This window comes from Malus domestica, chromosome 17 (genome assembly GCF_042453785.1).
Source record: "Malus domestica chromosome 17, GDT2T_hap1".
NCBI classification, from domain to species: Eukaryota; Viridiplantae; Streptophyta; class Magnoliopsida; order Rosales; family Rosaceae; genus Malus; species Malus domestica.
Genome location: NC_091677.1, coordinates 9,923,771 through 9,943,291, shown reverse-complemented (window position 1 = coordinate 9,943,291; position 19,521 = coordinate 9,923,771). Strand labels below are relative to the sequence as shown.

At 36.4% G+C, this 19,521-nt stretch overlaps 2 protein-coding genes and 1 long non-coding RNA gene across 7 annotated transcripts; 1 reads left to right on the top strand and 2 right to left on the bottom strand.

Moving 5' to 3' along the window:
- The first annotated feature begins 317 nt into the window (after positions 1-317).
- On the top strand, positions 318-2,252 carry LOC103405008 (uncharacterized). Its single transcript, XM_008343979.4, has 5 exons — positions 318-678; positions 839-909; positions 1,028-1,108; positions 1,301-1,344; positions 1,948-2,252. The coding sequence occupies exons 1-5, from the start codon at positions 639-641 to the stop codon at positions 2,045-2,047; spliced, it is 336 nt and encodes a 111-aa protein (XP_008342201.3). The 5' UTR covers positions 318-638; the 3' UTR covers positions 2,048-2,252.
- Positions 2,253-3,961: 1,709 nt separating this feature from the next.
- Positions 3,962-8,810, bottom strand: LOC103405009 (zinc finger CCCH domain-containing protein 18). Of its 5 annotated transcripts, none has more exons than XM_008343981.4 (9): positions 8,215-8,810; positions 7,904-7,958; positions 6,115-7,021; positions 5,866-6,033; positions 5,563-5,742; positions 5,149-5,225; positions 4,889-5,059; positions 4,667-4,793; positions 3,962-4,543 (listed from the first exon to the last, which is right to left on the bottom strand). In XM_008343981.4, exons 3-9 carry the CDS (start codon positions 7,005-7,007, stop codon positions 4,474-4,476), a joined length of 1,686 nt encoding a protein of 561 aa, XP_008342203.3. In that variant the 5' UTR covers positions 7,008-7,021; positions 7,904-7,958; positions 8,215-8,810; the 3' UTR covers positions 3,962-4,473. The 5 variants fall into 5 exon arrangements, with proteins under 5 accessions (XP_008342203.3, XP_008342202.3, XP_070673849.1 ...); XM_008343980.4 differs by having other exon boundaries at positions 3,962-4,546; positions 8,215-8,759; XM_017324326.3 differs by having other exon boundaries at positions 4,199-4,435; positions 4,745-4,793; positions 8,215-8,753.
- Positions 8,811-16,631: 7,821 nt separating this feature from the next.
- Positions 16,632-17,700, bottom strand: LOC108169803 (uncharacterized). The gene is made up of 2 exons (XR_001786170.3): positions 17,524-17,700; positions 16,632-17,339 (listed from the first exon to the last, which is right to left on the bottom strand). It is a non-coding gene; the product is annotated as an uncharacterized lncRNA (long non-coding RNA).
- Positions 17,701-19,521: the final 1,821 nt, after the last annotated feature.

The window sequence follows — 19,521 nt, the reverse complement described above, 5'->3', positions numbered from 1 at the left end:
AGAGATTGTTGGACTTGTCTTCAAAGGTTGAGAGAGAGCTGAGAGTATGAGGGGGTCTGTGAGGAAGTGAGGTACGAACGATTGAGATTTTTTTTTAATTGAAAAAAATGGACAATTAGTGGCAAGCCACGATTATCCACCCTTTCAAAGTACAAAGATGCTATATGGAATTTCATCCTACCTGTGGCCACAATCAAGTAAACTCACCAACTCGAAGCATCGAACCTGAGACCTCCCGTATTTTTTTATTTATTGGAGAGTCGCAATCTGCTTCTTTACTACTAGGCCACTTGTTGTGATTACGAACGTTGAGATTCAATCTCAACCTAGTCTAATAGCTATTGTTAATTCAGCTATATATAAAATCATATTAAAATATTTATCAGTTCGGTTCGGGATTACCAAACAAAAGGATATGGGATCCCAAATCCTGTACCGAACCTTTTGAAATCAGGCATCGAATGGTTCGGGTCATTTTTGGTTCGGCTTCAGGATATTTTCGGTTCGGGTCGGAAACTTCCGTATTCTATTCCATTCCTTTAGACTAACAAGTCCGCCTCTTTCCACAACCACCGCCTGAAAGTGAGTGAGAGGCACTGAAAGAGAAGCCAGCAACAGAAGAAGAATCGAACCCAACAATGGATCCACAACTGTGGCACAAAGTAGCCGCCCTCTCTGGTATCTACCCTTAAATTTTTTTTCTGGAATTACGGTCACTGTGAAATCACGTATGTAACTGCATGTATATATGTATGTATAAATTTGTATCAGATCAATCTCCTTTTATCAAATTATTCAAACCTGATAAAACCCAATTCGTGAATTTGATTGAAAACAGGAATGGCAGCTCTTGGGTTGGGTACATATGGCGCCCATGGTTTCAAACCCAAAAACCCAACTTACAAAGAGGTTCATCATCTGTTTTAATTTTTAATCTTTGCCCATTTGATTTTATCTCATGTTTTTCATGTTTTATCTGAAAGTTTTAAGTTTTCTGGGATTTAATTATGTTGCAAATTATGGGTAGGTTTGGCACACAGCTTCTCTCTACCATTTGGTTCACACAGCAGCTCTTCTTGCTGCCCCTATCACCAAGAACCCCACCATTGTGAGTTAAAATGTTTAGACCTTTATGAATTTACTTTGAGTTGAATTCAAACCGTGATCTGAAGGTCTGAATCGTGACATTTGAGCATGTGTGATGCTTGCTCAACTTCGTGTTATGTGATGTTTGTTAATCAGTTACTCGTCCGCAAATTCGTATGTGAGTACATACGCTAATTTCATCTTTTTTTTGCAGTTTGGAGGCCTTTTGACTGCTGGAATACTCGCATTCTCCGGGACGTAAGTGTCATTCTTCTGCACCTTTTTTTTTTTTTTTTTTATCAATTACCTGGTTTAATTTGTTTTCGTGTTAAAAGATCCATTCACGATTTGAGTTTCTTTGCAAAATGAAGCTAGTTGAATCTGAATTTTTTAGTAAGAGCACTTACATTGTTATTTGTTAGGATGCAATTGAGATCACAGAACTTAATATCACTTCCAATGAAGTTGCCCTTTTTGTATGATTTATGCAAGAGTTCGAATCATTTTAGTTTGTCGGTATGGCATAATCCTATACCCTATGAGTTACAGGGGTTCTAGACGGATAAATGTATTAAACTGTTAATTGGCACAGTTACAGTACATGCATATTGCAATTCTAACAATCTGTAGGGTGTCGATATCTCGCTTCTGGACTCCACAAATCCTTGTTTGCTAGGTTCTCAAGGCTTTGCATTTGGAAAACTGCACATTGAGGCTATTGCCTTGAGTACGGAGTCTATGCATCATTCTGGGGGACATTTTCCGGCTGTTTTCTCTGAGGAAACAATATTCATGGAAGTTCTTACACTGTATTCACATTCTTAGAGGTTAATGCTGATTGAAATAATGTGATTTTTGCAGGTGTTATACTGTGGCATTACTCGAGGATAGAAAGTACTCTACGTTGGCTCCTTTCGGTGGCTTTGCTTTCATCGCTGCTTGGGGCAGCTTGCTATTTTAAGAACTCCAACTTCTATGGATCCCTGTACAACTTATGTTGTTGGATTCACAATCTATGATGGTCCTGCACATAGATCCGAATGCACCTTCCTTGAATTTCAAAGTTGCCCTAGAAGGCTAGGACTAAGTAATTGCCTAATGATGTATCATGTATATCAATGTACTGATTGTGCTACTCGGTGGTATTTTATGTTCCTTTGCATGTACGTGTATAATTCTTTCCATTTATTGGTCTATACAAATTAGATAATACGTAGGTATTAAGCTTAAAAATCCACGCAAAATGGTATCGTGACAGCATCTCAGGTCAATCACGCTCTGTCATGCATTATAATTTTCAAACAGTGGCACTTCTGTTGCATGAAAGTACCTAAAAGAAAACCCCTTGCTAGTTTCTTTCGTGTGGTTTCTACTCTACAGTAATTTTCTAGCTTTCATCATGCAGATTAACAAATTTTATATCCATGGATATGTTCAAACATGCAAAAAAAAAAAAATCGATATTAAAAGATATCTTAAATTCGAATCATTCATCCTGTTGAGGAAAAAAAAATGATAAAGCACCTTATGTTTTGTAACGTCGGGCCATTGGTGTGCACAATTATCTGTTCCATTTTCCCAATTTACAGAAAGCTGTGGAAGAACAAAGTAGAAGATGAGAAGAAGAGCAGAAAGTTGAGGGTAGACGAAGTGCCGTGACTGCTTTCTTGTTCACTAACAAATTCTCTGATTTCCCCAATCTGGTAGTTTCATTCAATGTCATTGTTTCCCCATAAGCAGGCACAATCATGTGACAAAATAATCAGTGCCACCCAAAATACTTAATTTGTCTTGGCTTACCTTATGGACCACCTTTGGAATTTAATGTGCCAAGTCACGAACATCCTTGTTGTCGTGAGAAGGGAGATTCGAGCACATAACATCAAGTGTAACGGTGAACACTCAATTTGAGTTACAGGCAACTTTTTGAGGAAAAGTCAATTTTGGAAGTTACCCGTTCTAGGGTGCTCCGGTGTATGAAATACACCAAGTTATGAACTGTTAGATATTGATTTTTGTGTTTTGACCAAATTTCTAACGATTAAAAAGTCCGATATATCTCATACTCTAGAGCACCATATATAAAAAATCCCCTCATTTTCATTGTGAAGAGGAGGTGATATGCTGTCACTTGCAAGTTGCTGCTACACATCTTTTAACATGCTTGAAATTTTGTTTCACTAGGGATTTATAAGCACTTTTGGAGTTTAGAGATTTATGAATATTAGCTGTATATTACATGAAAATATCAAATTTACAGCTCAATATCTTTTGGTGCCCTAGCTCAACAATGAAGGGTCATATAACTATAGGGTCCTACAAATCTCAAACAAATCAAAACCAGGTCCCATTTCTGTCTTCAAGCCAGAAAGAAAGAGAAAGGCCACATTCCTTCACTTTTAGGACATGCAATTTTAAAACCCTAATCTCTCATTAAAAAGCTTAATGATCATTAACAAAAGCTTAATTTCCCAATAAACTCCATTGCTTTACAACAACTGCACAAAGACAGAGATGTTTCTTCTGAAGAAAATGGTTATACTAATTGCAGGAAAAACAAAATGATGCAAGAACCATTAAGCTCAAAAATACCATAATATATAATTAATTATGCCACCTTTTGATTCCCCTAATTATGGGTATAAACATGGCCTACCCTTCACCCCAAACAAAATTAAAATTATGAACAATTTTTTTAATATATATCGTACTTCTACAGTGCGGTTAACCTTCCTATAAGGTCAAAGTATTAACAATATCAACATCGACTACATATCTGCATTTTAAAAATGTGTGATTAAACCGCACTGTAGAAACATTCTACATGTATAAATCTTATCATCCATATAGTGCATGGAATTTTGAAACATATGCAGCGAGGTAAATAGAAACTTTGTATAAATTATTAGAATTTGTTTATGCTGCAGAGATCTCCACACCTTTCCTTCTTTACTCTGCATACATGCATATCTTTACTACTACTTTCTTCTTCTTCAAGTAAACCAACCTATATCTCAGTCACTTCTAAAAACCCACCTCTTCCTTGCTGCATCCTCTGTGATTATACTAAAACAAAAAAGGAAAAAGCTTAAAAAACCTGTCACAAATTAGCTTTTCTGTCTTTTCTTCTTTGCAATCTCCTTCGCCCAGTGTAACATTGGGGAAGAACATAACTTGTCTACTGTGTCTCTCCCTTCTTCTTCAGTTGGTATGAACTCACTCTCTCTCTCTCTCTCTCTACTTAGCTGACAGACCAATGAAGTTGAGGTAAAAATGAAATGAAAATAGAAGAAGGTGAAGGTCTCTCCTGCTGTATCGAAACCAATTAGACTTAGTCTATGAATCCAGTCCTCTACCTCTCTATAATTTACTGTTTGTTTGAATCCCCTATGAAACTGTTGATATGCCACTCGCCATTTGAGTCGCGAATGGGCTCTCTGGAAGGTTAATTCCTTGACTGCTGCATGGTATATGAAACCAAGTATAAACGGGAAAGAGAATGTTCAGAAAATAATCGAGATGAAAAAGAAATTGGTAAAAGTACAATGAGTTCAATGTGAACGAGCAACGGTGTGTGTACCTATCTTGATCATTGTAATTAGTGTTAATGTGACTGATTTTGTCATCACTGGTGGAACCATTATTCAAAACATCCAGAAAATAGTCAAATTCCTCGGTGGATGGGAACTCAGCTTGCTCTACATGGGCTATAGTGCCGAATGGAAGAAAGAAAAAAAATATTAGCTCGAAAATGTGCAAAAGGAAACAAGAAATAAGCTCTGCGAAGTTGCATTTGACATACCTTCTGGATGCTTGAAGTCATCTATCGAGTAGCCATGATAGAAATGATGGGACAACGGCTTAACTGCTAAATTCATCTCCGAGAGACGCCTTCTCTCAAGTTCGAGTGCTTGCTCATTTTCCTCTATGAACTGCTTCCTTAGAAATCTTGCGCTATCGCAAACTCTGGGCACTGTTGTAAACGCCAACTCGATTATATTAGTTAATGGGTTATTTCATTAAAATAGATAGTTCTTGCATTTATTTGAAGAATTTGCTTACTTGCTTGAAGCTCCGAATCTCCATCCATTAAATGTGAATGGTAGCACATGGAATGCTGCATCGTATCCGAATGCTTCCTGTGCGATGACATAAATTTCAAAAGTTTAAATACTAGCAGAAAACCATAGAGGAGACGACATGGAACACATAAGCGGATAATTTAGATATTAACATAACCACTTCCAAAATATTTGCGAGCAGGAAGCTAGGCTGCATATGAAGAAGAGTCTTATACAATACAATGCATCAGTCACACTATAACGCAAAAAAAGAATAAAATCAGAGGCTAAGTTCAATGGAGACCACGACAACGTCAAGACTTACGTAACTGTAACCACGAGTAGATATAAAGATCAGAGATGTTCATTGGTTTGGAAGTACAGACGATAATTTGAACAAATAAAAATGTTTTACCAGTCAACAAGCCTAGACTTTTCCCTGTAAGGTTTCACTAGCACACGAGCCCCGCATACAAAATGAGGATTCCCTTTTGACAAAATCTGCCTCACCGTCTCTGCATAAACAAAGGTGACAAAACCAAACATCCTCTTTTGTTGACATGGGATGCGTACATCTTGAACTAGCCCATATTTGCTACAAAATACAGATAAAATTAAAAATCAATCAAATGTTTGTACACCAATATCCAAACTATAAGTGAATTCAAATGAACAGTTCCTTAAGAAAGTGAAAGGGAGAATTTCTTGGTCGCCTTACTTGAAGTAGTTGGAAACATCTTGCTCCGTGAAATTACTCTCGGCTGGAAAGGTAAGATATATCTGTCGAGAACCAGCAATACTGCCACCAGGTTCAGTTTTCTCACCAGTATACTCTAAATATTTTGGGATATCTTCTGCCAATATAACTGAGTGCTGTCCGTGAGGCCTGCAGAACCACTCGAGTCAAGCACTTCTAGCAAGCAAAAAATGATGTAAAAAAAAACTTTAGCAATTAACAAATAGTTACCTGTCAATAAGGCGAATGCTGTTCTTCAATCGAGCAAGAAGCTTGGTCAGGCTGTAGCCAGCTTTACCATGTCTCTGGCTCTCTGTGAGGTATCCCTCAGCTTGAAGAGTCCTCCCATATTTCTCATAGTACGTCATCGGCAAAGAGGCAATTGATATCGGGAACCCTCTCCTAGATTTCAAAAGCTCAATTATTTCCATCTTTAGCTTTTCAAGGGAGCCAGGGGAGACAACGTGATCATCATTTGAAAGCTCATTCGAGTTTTGGCTGAAAAACTGAGAAAAGCTTTCTGGCATGGGATGCCCATGGAAGTACCGGCAGTTGCTTCCATGCTTACAGAACCCCTTATTGAAGTAATGGCAAACCTTAACAGGAAATACAGGCAAGCTTGGAGACCTTCGAGTGGTACTCATACTCAATGCAGGTTCATGATAACAGTAATTGCTTGAAAACTCAGGCAGAAACTGCATTCGATTTTGGAGTCGATAATTTTCAATCACTGAATCTGAGTACCCTGATGAAGCAAACTCTACGGCTTGCAGTGGTTGCTGATCATCAGACAGTTCCCTATATGGATTTGCTGCCCCAATGGTCACGGGAGATGAAACAGGTCGTGGACTGTATGGGGTGAATTGTAAAGGCAGGTCGGAAACAGGACCCTGGTTCATCTGAGGTGAGATTGAAGGAGACACTGCCAGTTTGCATAACCCGAGCTCAGCTTTCGCTTTGTTAATCAGAGACTGGATCAAATTATCAGGGCTGAAAGCTAGTCGGATCATGTCACGCTCGCCATGGTCTTGCAACAGAAGATAACCGATAATCTTGGACACATTTTCAGGCTCTATCTTCTGGATCCTATTGTACACAACTTTTGTGGACTCAGAAAAATCCATCTCAGATTGCAACACTGCACAAGACAAGTAAAATACAAGTCCACATTGTTAAAAAGGCCGAAAATGCGCAAACAGATAGGAATAACAGCTCAGATTAACGCATATAGAAAATTAGTCATTAATCCAAATATGCCCCAAAAATAATTCATGCATGGATGAAAGAAGATATCTGATTCTTCGTCACCATACACCATAAAATGATGCAAATCTAGTGAAACAAAGAACCGAGTCCATGAGTAGATTCATGTAATCTCCAAGCAGCATTCCAAAACGCTATTTCAGGTAAGAAACCTCTTATTAAGTGAGACCAATACAAAGGTAATCTAGCTGGTTCAAGTCAGCCATAAGCAACTTCTATATCTGTTAGTCACCGTATTCAGTCACCAAAAATTGCCCCCGCCATCCATTTATACCAACAAAACACAAAAATATCAACCTCAAATTTGAAAAGAGGACATGTTGCAGGAAACATTTCAACAGAAAATGAGGATGGTGAATTGAACCCAAGAAAATCAGTACCAAACAGAAACGTTTATTTCTCCAATTAGCAGCAGACGTAATATTATTATTGTTATTATTAACCACGAAGTCTGGATTTAAAAAAGGTAGTAAATTCTTTTCCTGACCAATTCTAATATTTTCCTTCAATTTTTTCTCTTAAAAAACATAAAGGAGAAGAAAGTGAAGGTTTTAACTTTTGGAAGAACAAAGCTGCAGTGCTCGTGACTTTTGTTCAGATATGCTTTCCAGCCAGAAGAGAACCCAACCATTTCAATTTTATTCTAAAAATAAATAATAATACAAAAATAGGTTTTTCATTTCCAAGCAAAAATTATAAAACTCAAGTAAAACCCAAAATATTTAAAATAAAATAAAAAACACAACCATTTACTCACATCATTTCCTGAACAAAGAAATGTCCCCAGACTAATATTTTACCACACCCCTTGCCTGCATCAAAATTTTCAGAAACCATAAAAGAAGTTGAAGCAACACAGAAATAAATAATAATAAAAATTACAGGATTTAAGTTGATAGCAATTTTTTTTTCATTTTTTTTTTTTTTTGATAGGCAGTTATAGAAAAACCCAAGTCAAAAGGCCAAAACTTTGGCAATGATTAAGCATAAAAATGGAGCAAAAACAGCAAGAAATGGTAAGTATGCAGCCATTAATGAGCAAAAAAAAATCTAAACAAACAAACCTACCAAATCTTTAGAGAAGAAGATGAAACCACCAAAGTCAAAGGAACCACCACCAATAATCCACCTCCTCCTCCATAGCAGCCGTAGATTAATTGATTCTTCTGCACACTCCCTCCTCCTACTCCTCCTCCTCCTCCTCTCTTTCTTTCTCTAGGTGGAGTTTTTTTTTTTGCTATTTTATCTTCTTCTTCTTCTTCTGCTATTATATTCCAATTCTTCTCTGAAACAGAAAGGACACATTCTGAAGAAAAGCAAAATGACAGAAAGGATAGAAGAGAGAGCTTTTAGAGAGAGAGAGAGAGAGAGAGAGAGAGAGAGAGAGAGAGTGAGAGAGAGCGCCTTGTCCTTAGTTCAAAATCAACACACTATGTAAATAGATGCACAAAACAGCAAAACAAATAAACAATCTTCAAAAAAACACATGAAAAACTACAATTTCATTTTTTGAAATCCGTATAAAAAAAAAAAAACTAAAAACTGGGTTTAATTCAATCGAGTTGAATAATAATATTTTCAAATGTTTAAATTATTTAAGCACCACCCAGTCCACTCTACTCTCTCTCTCTCTTACTGCTTCTCACTCTTATCTAAATTCTCAGTGGTGTCTTCTTCTCTGTTCTGCTGAATTATTTTATAAAAAATATATATTTAATTTTAAAAAAATTACAGGGTGTAGTGTAACTTGTCGTTACAGAAATTTGCGGAAATTTATAGAAAATGAGCCTGGATTTTCGAAACAGCATCCACCTGAAATCCCAAAATTCTCCTCCATTACATATTGAAATGGTCCATTCAGTTTTTTTTTTTTAAATTTTGCTTCCTCAACAAATTTTTAAGAAAATATAAATACTAATTTTCGGAAAACCGATGTGGATGTGCCAGTAGACCCACGTACGACCCCCTACGTTTCTGTTTTGTCTTCTTGTCCTGTCTCCAGAGTGGCAGGTGGCAGCGAGTTACAGTTTGTCTTTTTCCAGGCCTTTGTGTTTGTGTGAAATCGTATCCGCAGGACAGGACCGAGTGCAGTGCACTTTAGATAATTCATTTTCCGTGGGACCTACGCATCAAGGGTGCACAAATCCTATGTGGCGAAACGTGGGTCCCGCTTTGAAGACTCAGTTCACTTCTTCGTGATTGGTGGTTGAGTTTTTGCTCTTTTTTAAGATTTTTTTTTTTTAAATAATGAATTTGTAATGTACTTTGTATTGTATTTTTTTTTTTGATCTGAATAGTAAATTTCATTCCCAAAAAAGGTTACAGGCCAACATAGAGGAAGGTAAAATAATCCAAATACATTGGGGGAAACTAAAAACATAAAAGCCCAGCCCAATTAAATAAGCAAAGACAAAAACATAAATCTCTAATCTCTGATCGCAGAAAGCAGTGTCTGTCGTCGTTACCATCACAAAGGTCATGCTAGCAGCTGCCAAAGTTGCAATACTAAAGGAAACGACTAAGTGGTAAAACCGACCAAGATATCACCGCACAAAAGAACCAAACCCACAACCAAAAGCACACCACATTCAGATTTCTTCACCAAAGACGCAGAATCAAGAGATAGTCATAGGATCTAAAACCCATTCACCATGCCCTACAAATATATACAAACAAAGTAACGCATGGATAAAAGGTGAGGCTAAGAGGGTATGTAAAATACCCTTACTTTGGTCGTAGCCACATAACACTTGGACTTGAGGGAAATCCGGCGTGCCGGTTATGGGAGGGAAAGGGAGGAAAATAAATTTGGCAACCATATCTGGCTTGATGTCCGCATATCAGAGCAAGGGACGAGGTGGGGATGGATTATGAGGAAAGAAGGTAGAGGGAAAAGGTGAGGGGAGGTAGAGTTTTGGGTTTGGAAAGTAACAACTAGAGGAGAGAGAAGGGAGGAGAAGAGGGATATGAAGCCCAAAGGTGAGACAAACTCACAGGAAAATTGGAGACAAATGTCACGGAAGCTGAGAAAAATCTCAAGGGAAAATTGGAAAAGAGAAAAGGGAAACAAGAGAATGAGGGAAAGAGGAAGGAGATTGGACAAGGTAGCCACGGGTACCCAAGCCAAAGGCTAGGGCCGATGACATTTATCGAGCACAAAACTCAATTTCTATTAATCCTTATCACTTAGTACTACAGTCTAGTGGTATTCCTTTCACTTGTAAGGTTTTATTATGTTCGATTCTCGCTAAATGAGAATTTGAACTACATTATTGCTAGTCCATTGTGAGGCTAAGCCAACCCCCTTCCCTTAATGTAGATAATTTAGTTTGTTCAAAAAAAAAAAAAAAGAACAATACTTGGCTACTTTCAAATATGAGTATGAACTCCTACTCATAATTCTTAGTGTTTGAATCACAAAGCTTTGTGATTATGAACAAAATCGGCCATACTATGAATCACATTGTAAAGTTCATCTTTACAAAAAAATGAATTAAAACTAAGGTCGTTTAGTCAATCTATTCTAGCAAATACATAGACGGTTTGTAATGCTTTTACTAATTTCGTTCACTTGTTTTTATACAATTTGATGACTAAACGATCTTAGTTTTAATTGATTTTTTGCAGAGACAATCTTTATAAGGTGATTTATAATATGAACTGTTTTGATTATAAACATGAAGTTCTATAAATTGCAATGAACAATTTTGAGTAATCCTATGAGTAGCCAAGTATTGTTCTTAACCCAATTTATGATGTTTTGACTTCAATAATAAAATTTTAATAGCCTAATATGTAACAAAGAAGAATATGTGAACGACAGAGAGCAACCAACATAATACAACTATACAATTATAATAGAGTTGTTAATGATACAATGTTAAGTGAAGGAAAAATTATTCACAAGACGTTAAGTCCATTTTTTTTTCTTTTTTAAAAGGGGGACAACTGGTGGTAAGCCATAATTATCCACTTCTTCCAAGGGTCGGGAAGACTCACAGAAGCATTTCAGCCTCCCCCTGACTACAAGTCTGGCTTCCACACCAGCAGCGGATTTTGAACCCGATACCTACAATTTTTTAGTTTGAAGGAAGCCTCACAATCCACCATTTACCACTGGGTCACCAACTCGTGGTTGTTAAGTCTAAAAAACGATTTTCTTGGGGTTAAGTATAAGGGAATTGTTATTAGCACTCCATAAATCTTATTTAGCACTCCAAACTTTCTATAATTGGAAAGAAAAATATACTTGTGAAGAGTGTAGAATGAAATTTTTGGAGTGTTCATAAAAATTCCCAAGTATAATACTAAAAAACCACTTCCAATTTGAAATTAAAATGATATAAGAAAAGGGTTTTGTGACAGAAAGTAATTTCACCTATTCAAAGGGAGGATACACAAAATATTGTTAGCATGAAAAATAAAACAAAATATGATACTATGAATCTAATCTAGATTCACAAATAGAGAAATTTTTGGAAGGTTACTTTTCTCCGTTGGAATTGATACTTTCTGTTAACTAGGTCGCCTAATAAGTTTTTAGTTATTACAATTATCGTTCTTTTATTTCAAAATACTAATTACAATTATTGAACAAAAGTACTATTTATATATATGTTGTAGTACATTCCAAGTATGATGTCGTGACTACGAAGGGCAAGTGTTAAGCACAATATACAAGTGTGCATGAGGTGATTTTCATCGTAGATGCCAGTGCTGAAGCCACATAGGAGCAAGCAAGGAGGTGCGGTCGCAACTCCGATCGTTGGAAACTTGATCCTAAAAGCAAGAATATGACCTTCTAATTCCTTTCAATTTGTACGCAATGGATTTGTAATCATGTCATTAAAATGATTAGCTTGATGTTTTAGGATTTGGTGGTCTACATTTTGTGGGACTTTGACCCTTTTAAATTCCCGGACCACCCCCCCCCCCCCCCCAACCCCCTATCCCCCTGCGGCACAATTTCTGGCTTTGTTACTAGTAGATGCCTTGTGAAATTTTTAGAGTTATTATATACATGTATAATATGGGAAAGTTATATTACTAGAGTAGTGTTGAGGTCGGTCGCATACTAGCGCATGTTGATGTTAATACATAGAAATTAACTCATAAAAGTAAGTGGTTGATCGTAACATTTCTTTTTGCCATTAAGTTGATGATATGTTTTTACACCAATCTTTTAAGTTTTGAGAATTTCAAATATACACATAGAAAACCTCTTCACTTAGTATATATTTTGGTGAAGCTTATAGCCTACATATTTGACTTATCAATAACACAGATTAGTACTAGCTAATATGTTAACTTATCAAAGGGAATATGATAAGTACATGGTTACCCCTAATATGATTGAGGAATGTGATATCATCGACGCCCTAGTCATTATCAATATCAGCCAACATAATTAAATTGAACGAAACCAATGTCCTTCTGGCTTTTATTTCTGCACTTGCTTGTTCTAATATAATAATCCCATTAAAATAATTTTAAAATCATGGTTATCGTTAGTTCAATAGCTAACTTGGTTCGAGGAATCCCCGATTAATCACAGATCTTATTCTTGAGATACATCTTGTAATTTTTTGTTGGGGGATGCTCATTCTCTTTCAACTAGGTTGAAATTTCAAATAAAGTTTATAAATGCACTATATCCTCTTATATATATACTTTTTTTTTATATCAATATTAATCACATAGGTTTGTTCATTCAAGATTTAAATCTCAGTTGGTACACAAACTTCATTTGATCATTTATGCTTGTGTTATTATCACTAACAATATAATTTGAGGGAACCACAAGGTATCATTTGTATATTAACCACAGTTTACCACCCCTTTGTTAACATCGAGTGCCCCTTTTCAGTGTGAGGATGTGAAGAATTATCTACGTCGGAAAGTTCGAAAACTTTGCAAGCTCTTATAAAGAGTTGAGCCACATTTCTATTACTGATTAGTTTTTAGGTCGAAATTTAACTTTTTTCTCAACATCAAAGTATGTTCACTCATATGTCAGGCTTGAAATATTATCACACATAAAACAGTGTGTGGAAATGTGAAGAATAATCCCATTTTCAAAAGTTATGAAATCTTGCAAAAGTTTTGATTTTGGAGTCCAACCTCAAATTTCTTCGCAAAACCATTTTCCACCGCCAAAACAGCCTATAGAGTATAGATATAGAGAGATGCATCGTCGTCTTAGATACAGCTTACAATTACATGCATGCTGTCCAAAAACATAAGACTTGTCAAAGTCGTCAGGTGTCCAAAAATTCATCATTGTCTTATTTCTTTCCCCACTAATTTTGGTAGGTAATTTTCCAACTTGTAAACAAGTCTTAGTTTATAGGCAACTCAACTCAAAGGCACGTTCCATCTTTTTCTAGTACGAAAAAATGGCTTTATTCATAATTCATAACATCACTAAGTAATGCATGCCGTGCTTAAATTGTGCAGTGAATTAATTGAAATAATGCATGGGATACATTTGCAGATGTTGCGATAGAAAGATACAAATGCATATGAACAACAATATCCAGTCTTCACCACCAATAATTTGCAGGTATATCATATGGTTATCTTCCCAATGCAATCATAGGCCCAACTCAACCAGCAAAATACTCGGCATATCATTGTTAAGGTAACCAAGTCAATCACACATTATCATGTGTTTTATTTTTCTATATATATAATAGTATTTTAAGGATTTGGAATTTCACTACAATGGCATCTCAAGTGTAAGTAAACTTTAGGCACTACAATAGAGTTGGTCTTTTACGACGCACAAAGGCATCGTAAACAATTATTTACAGTGTGGGAGCCCTGAAGCAGTAAAAGCCTCTGTCGTAAAAAAATGTTTTGTCAAATACGACGTACACTATTAGTCGTGAACAATTTTAGTAAAACACGATGTAAATGCTCTTCAAGGTGTGCCTTGCATGCCTTAATTAGTATTAGATACGGCGTTAATGGAGTGTCGTAATACTGCAAAAACAATTATGGCTGCCATAATACATATTTGATATTGCATTTGTTGAGTAGTGTCGTAATAAAGTGAACAAAAAGTAAATTAAAATTGGACGCAATGCAATTAGCGAATTTTTTCAATGGGATTACCAGCAACTTTCTCACTTTTACTCATACCACATGTATTTTCACTTGCACAAAAAATTATAAATGCAATTACTTTTTTGTTTGGAAACTATTCTTGGCAATCCAAAATTTTAATTATGCCTTTCTCATAAAAGTATTTTTTTTTCCTTCTAAATATAAAAAATTTTGAGTGCACAATTAGATTTTTGGAGACAATAACAATTCTATTTAGGTTGACAAACTAAAATTTTAATTACACTAACAAAGAAGAAGAATATTGGAATTTTAATATAACTAAAACTTTAATTTTTTTTTCTTTTTTGAGTACAACAATATATTTTGAGGTGTGATATCCACACACCCCATTTTACTTCTCACACACATTTTTAATTTTCGATCGTCGGATAAGATGAATTGAAGAAGATCAACGGACATAAATTATCAAGGAGTGTGTGAGAAGTAACATGGGGTGTGTAGATAGCACACCCCTATATTTTACACTAATGGGGAGAGGGAGGTTGGCTAAGCCATACAATAGGCAACCTAATTTGGTATCGAATTCGATATCTACGAGATTCGAACCTAAGGCATCTCACTTTAATTTTGAGTGCTAGTGGAGTAAACATGACAAGAAGAGAAGAGAGAAGGAAAGTGAGGAAAGTTCTTAGCATTTCTCTTTCTTTATATGACTAATATGTGAAAATTTTGCGATGCAATTACCTCTATAAATGATCACCGCTTGATAGAAATAATTGGCTTGCTATTTACTATACTAAAGGGATTTTAAAGGAAAAAATGAATAACAAATTCCTTATTTTGTCAAAGTTGAAGGTTACATATAAAGAATAGTTGTCTCTTTTAATCCAACCATTTGTATAAGGATTAGTAGGGATATCTTTTATTTATGAGTAACTTTTAACATGAACAAAATAAGAAATTTGTCACTCATTTCTTCCTTAAAATGACTTCAATATAATGAATAGTCATTCACAAGCTAATCCTCTCTATCAAATGAGGCCTTTGGGTTTTAGGAGGTGTGGAAAAGGGTGCACTTTTTTTTTTACTGACATTAAAAGCTAGGGTGCATTTTTTATTTAGAGTTTATGTGGTTGTGAACATTACACTGTAGTTGAATAAGTGCGACTTAATTTATATATGTTTGTTTGAGTCTGAATAGAGAATTAAATAGTAATAATAGTTAATGTGTTGGTAATGTTCACTAATACAACTTAAAAATGGTGAGCAAAAATGCTCTCGAAAAGATACAGTAAACCTTTTTTATTAGTTCGGACAAAGGTTCTCTTCTAGAATACAACCAACAACTAGCAATCCATGCATAAAATGAAAGTAGTACTTCAGGTGGGGTTTTTTAATGCATGTCTGAAAACTAAAGAATCTGATCAAGCAAGAGAGCCGCCCTATAGCTTGTTCGTTTGCAAGTCCAGTACGTTCCCTTTACTCTTCTTTATAAACGAACTAATTAAGGCCCCACCTTCCATTGATCTCTAAACAGATCCGGAAGAAAAGCCAATCTTCAGCCGCCGGCCCTAGGCCTTTGGCTTTGGGGTCCGGTGGCAGCCCCTTGTTTTCGCTTGCTTTAGTATATCATTTCTTCTCTATTTCCTTCTCTATGTTCTCTTCTGAGCTTTGCCTCAGATTTCTTCCTACTTCTCACTCAGAAGCTGCTCACTGCCTGCCCCTTTTCCCCTCACCTTCACACCCATTTTTCTGTCCTTCCTCTTGCTCCCACTCTTATTTTCCAACTCAGAATCATGATTTAGATCTTGGAGTATTGGACTCTATTTTGACAGAATACCCAATCCTCCCAGCCCACTGCCGAACCGGCTTGCTGGAAAATTTGGACAATGTGTGGAACGATTCACATAAGAACAAGGGTGTTTTACACACCCCCTTTGCCCCTCCCCCTCCTCCTGTTACGTTATGTGACCTTCCTTGCAGGTGTGGATGTGGAGACTTTGTTAATGTGTGGATGGATTTTGCGCAATACTTTCATATCTAATTTATGGTTCAGAGGTACTCTTTTTCTTTTGGGGCGACTGCTTTTTTCGCGGTGGAAGCGGCAGTGGCAACGGCAGTCATTTGGATGCTGAAGATTAGGGTTTTTGTTGTTTTTTTGTTATTGCTGCCTATGGGTCTACAAATGTACGGGCCTCCCTGTGTGTTTTGGGTTATAGCTCTACTTTGCTTGGGTCTGTTTTATCTTTTATGTCTTACTTTGTTTTATGTAAGGCTTTGTGTTTTGTTTAGACCTAGGCTCATCTTTTACAAATTGTCCCTTACATTAATGGAGTGCTATTTCGACCAAAAAAAAAAAACTTACCTTCCATTCGTATTTAGACTTGATCGTTTGCTCACCAAGTAAAGATAGAAAATAAGACATAATTAATAATTTGATTGTCGGTAGTTTTTACATATAAGCAACTTTGCTGTCCAATTATCCTACATCAGGCATCACATAAAGATTGGCTGCAAGACGGAAGCCTACAAGACAATGGTGAATCTATGACTTTAAGGGCATCGACTCCTGTATAAATACCATGTGCAATATCACTAAGTTGTGCAACTTCCTAAAACTTTACTTGCTCGGAATTAAGCTTAGCAGCTGAGAGAGACTGCACAATTTTTGGTGCCGTCTTTGTCTCCCCCTTCAAACTTAATACAGAAACATGGATACAAAAGTCCTCTCCCTCCGGAGTCACATACTCCCACTTGCCGGAAAGCTATGTCAGACCAGAATCCTACCGGCATCGCTTGTCCAAAGTCTCCGAGTACGAGAACATTCCCGTTATTGACCTGGCTTCTCCCAACAGAGCCCAAACTGTGCAGCAAATTGGTGATGCCGGCAAAAATTATGGGTTTTTTTAATGTAAAGAAAGAGAAGGTTCATAAGGCGGAGGTAAACTCTCCAGTTATGAGCCTTCTCTTTCTACACATTAAAACTTGTAGAAAGTCTCATAGTTTTTTAGGGGTCATCTGAGTACACAGCTTCAGCTTTTCCTCCACAGGAAGGTTGAAAAACTCATTGGCCACCCCTATCATTTTTTTTACACTCCTTCCGTTGACACCCCATGGTTAATAACCTAGCACCGAAATCACCCGAATATCAACAAATATGTACACACACATGTGTACATGTACGTGTAATGATGAGTTTGTGAAAAATGCAATTATTGAGTTTTGCAATATCTTATATCTTAACTAGAGTGAGATAGGGATCGATCCATATATATAAGTTGCTAATTAATGATATAGGGAGGAGGGTACCTTAAAAAAAAACCCTTATTTTTGCAGGCATCACCAATTTGCTGCACAGTTTGAGCTCTGTTGGGAGAAGCCAGTTCAACAACGGGAATGTTTTTGCATTCGGAGTCTTTGGACAAGCGAGGCCGGTCGAATTCTGGTCTGACATAGCTTTCCGGCAAGTGGGAGTATATGACTCCGTACTCCCGGAGGGAGATGATTTTTGTACCCATGTTTCTGTATTAAGTTTGAAGGGGAGAAAGACAGCAATAAAAATGTGCAGTCTCTCTCAAGCTGCTAAGCTTAATTTAGAGCAAGTGAAGTTTTAGGAAGTTGCACAACTTCGTGATATTGCACATGGTATTTATACAGGAGTTGATGCCCTTAAAGTCAAGAGATTTTTTAGTGTGACAGAAACACGGGATAGTACATTACGTGTTATTATACAAATGATAGGATATATCTGTTAAAAAGATAATAAGTTAACAAATAAACTTGCAGGCTTGGTCTCGCAGCCAATCTTTACGTGACACGATGTGGGGTGATTGGACAGCAAAGTTGCTTATATGTGAAAACTACAGACCATCAAATTATTAAGGAGGCAGATTGTCTGCCCTCTTGTTATGGTGCCCTTCTCATCTTCTTCTATTTGTACGGTCACAGTTAAGCCATATCAATATTTTATATTCATATTGTTTTTTATCTTATTATTTCTATAAAAAAAAAAAATCAATATAAAATGTTGACGTTGCTTAACTGTAATCGTACAAATAGGAGGGGATGGGAATGGCACCATAACAGGAGGGTAGACAATCTACCTCCAATTATTAATTGTCTTATTTTCTATCTTTATTTGGCGAGCAAACGATCAAAGTCTTATTAGAAGAATCCGGATCCTCGCTGGATCTTCTTGGTGAGGATCTCGAGAATCCGTCAATTTTGTTTGTTCATCATATATCGTACGGTCATAAATTATTTTAAATATTTTTATTTAAAATTAAACACAAACAGTACTTAACAAAAACTGATCACACAATATACAATGAACGGATACGATTCACAGATCCTTAGAATGTTTACCAAAAGAATCGGGAGAGGATACTGTTGGTTATTAGAAAATACAAATGGAAGGTGGGGCCTTACTTAGGTCGTTTATAAAGAAGAGTAAAGGGAAAGTACTCGAACTGCAAATGAACGCCTCTCTTCCCTTATCGGATTCTTTTGTTTCTAGACATGCGTTAAAGGGCCTATGAGCCTATGAGCCTATGAGTTAGGCCTAATGATTTTTTTGTAATTTCAATTATTGTTCTTTTACTTCCATATACTAATTACAATTATTGAACAAAAGTGCTATTTACATATGTTGTTGAACATTCCAAATATGCACTTAGAAAACCACTTCACGTAGTATATATTTTGGTGATGCTTAAAGCCTATATATTTGACTTATCAATAGTACAAATTAGGACTAGTTAATATGTTAACTCATCGAAGGGATTTTTTTTTTCTTTTAGAAAACCTTGACAGTACGAGGAAATTTTATTGATATCGAAAAAAAGATACACCTAATCAGGAGGACAGAAACCTAATCTCTCATAATACAAGAAAAAAGAATAAAAAAATACATGAAAAGAAAGGGGACATAAACCTTTACCCTTTTAAAAATAAAAACAACAAAGATAAGGTCATCTCTAACCGAAGGGTCTAGAAGGCCAGATGGTCGAAAATAGCCCAAAAACCGTCTCCAACCGAGGACCGGGCCAAAGGGTTGGTAGGCCTCACGGGACAAAAAAAAGACCAAAGGATCAACTGGCTAGCCCAACCCAGCCAACTAGCCAGTCCCGGGCTGGGCCACGGATTCAAATGCAATGGCTAGTTGCTGACGTCAGCTAGTCGTTATGTTTTTTTTTTCTTTAACAAAATTTTTTAAATTTTTTTTTAAATTCTATTTTTTTTCCTATAACTTCCTAAGCCATTAAACAACATTAAATTAGATTAAGTAACATAAAACAACATTTGTAA

Bases quoted from the DNA above. Each gene is read 5' to 3' on its own strand.
- LOC103405009 (XM_008343980.4), bottom strand. From the start codon at position 7,007: ATGGATTTTTCTGAGTCCACAAAAGTTGTGTACAATAGGATCCAGAAG. The intron at 6,034-6,114 runs GTAACTATTTGT...GTGGTTCTGCAG, and splicing joins AGCATTCGCCTTATTGACAG to GCCTCACGGACAGCACTCAG. The intron at 5,226-5,562 runs GTAAAACATTTT...GTCATCGCACAG, and splicing joins AAGTCTAGGCTTGTTGACTG to GAAGCATTCGGATACGATGC.
- LOC103405008 (XM_008343979.4), top strand. From the start codon at position 639: ATGGATCCACAACTGTGGCACAAAGTAGCCGCCCTCTCTG. The intron at 679-838 runs GTATCTACCCTT...GATTGAAAACAG, and splicing joins CAAAGTAGCCGCCCTCTCTG to GAATGGCAGCTCTTGGGTTG. The intron at 1,345-1,947 runs GTAAGTGTCATT...TGATTTTTGCAG, and splicing joins ATACTCGCATTCTCCGGGAC to GTGTTATACTGTGGCATTAC.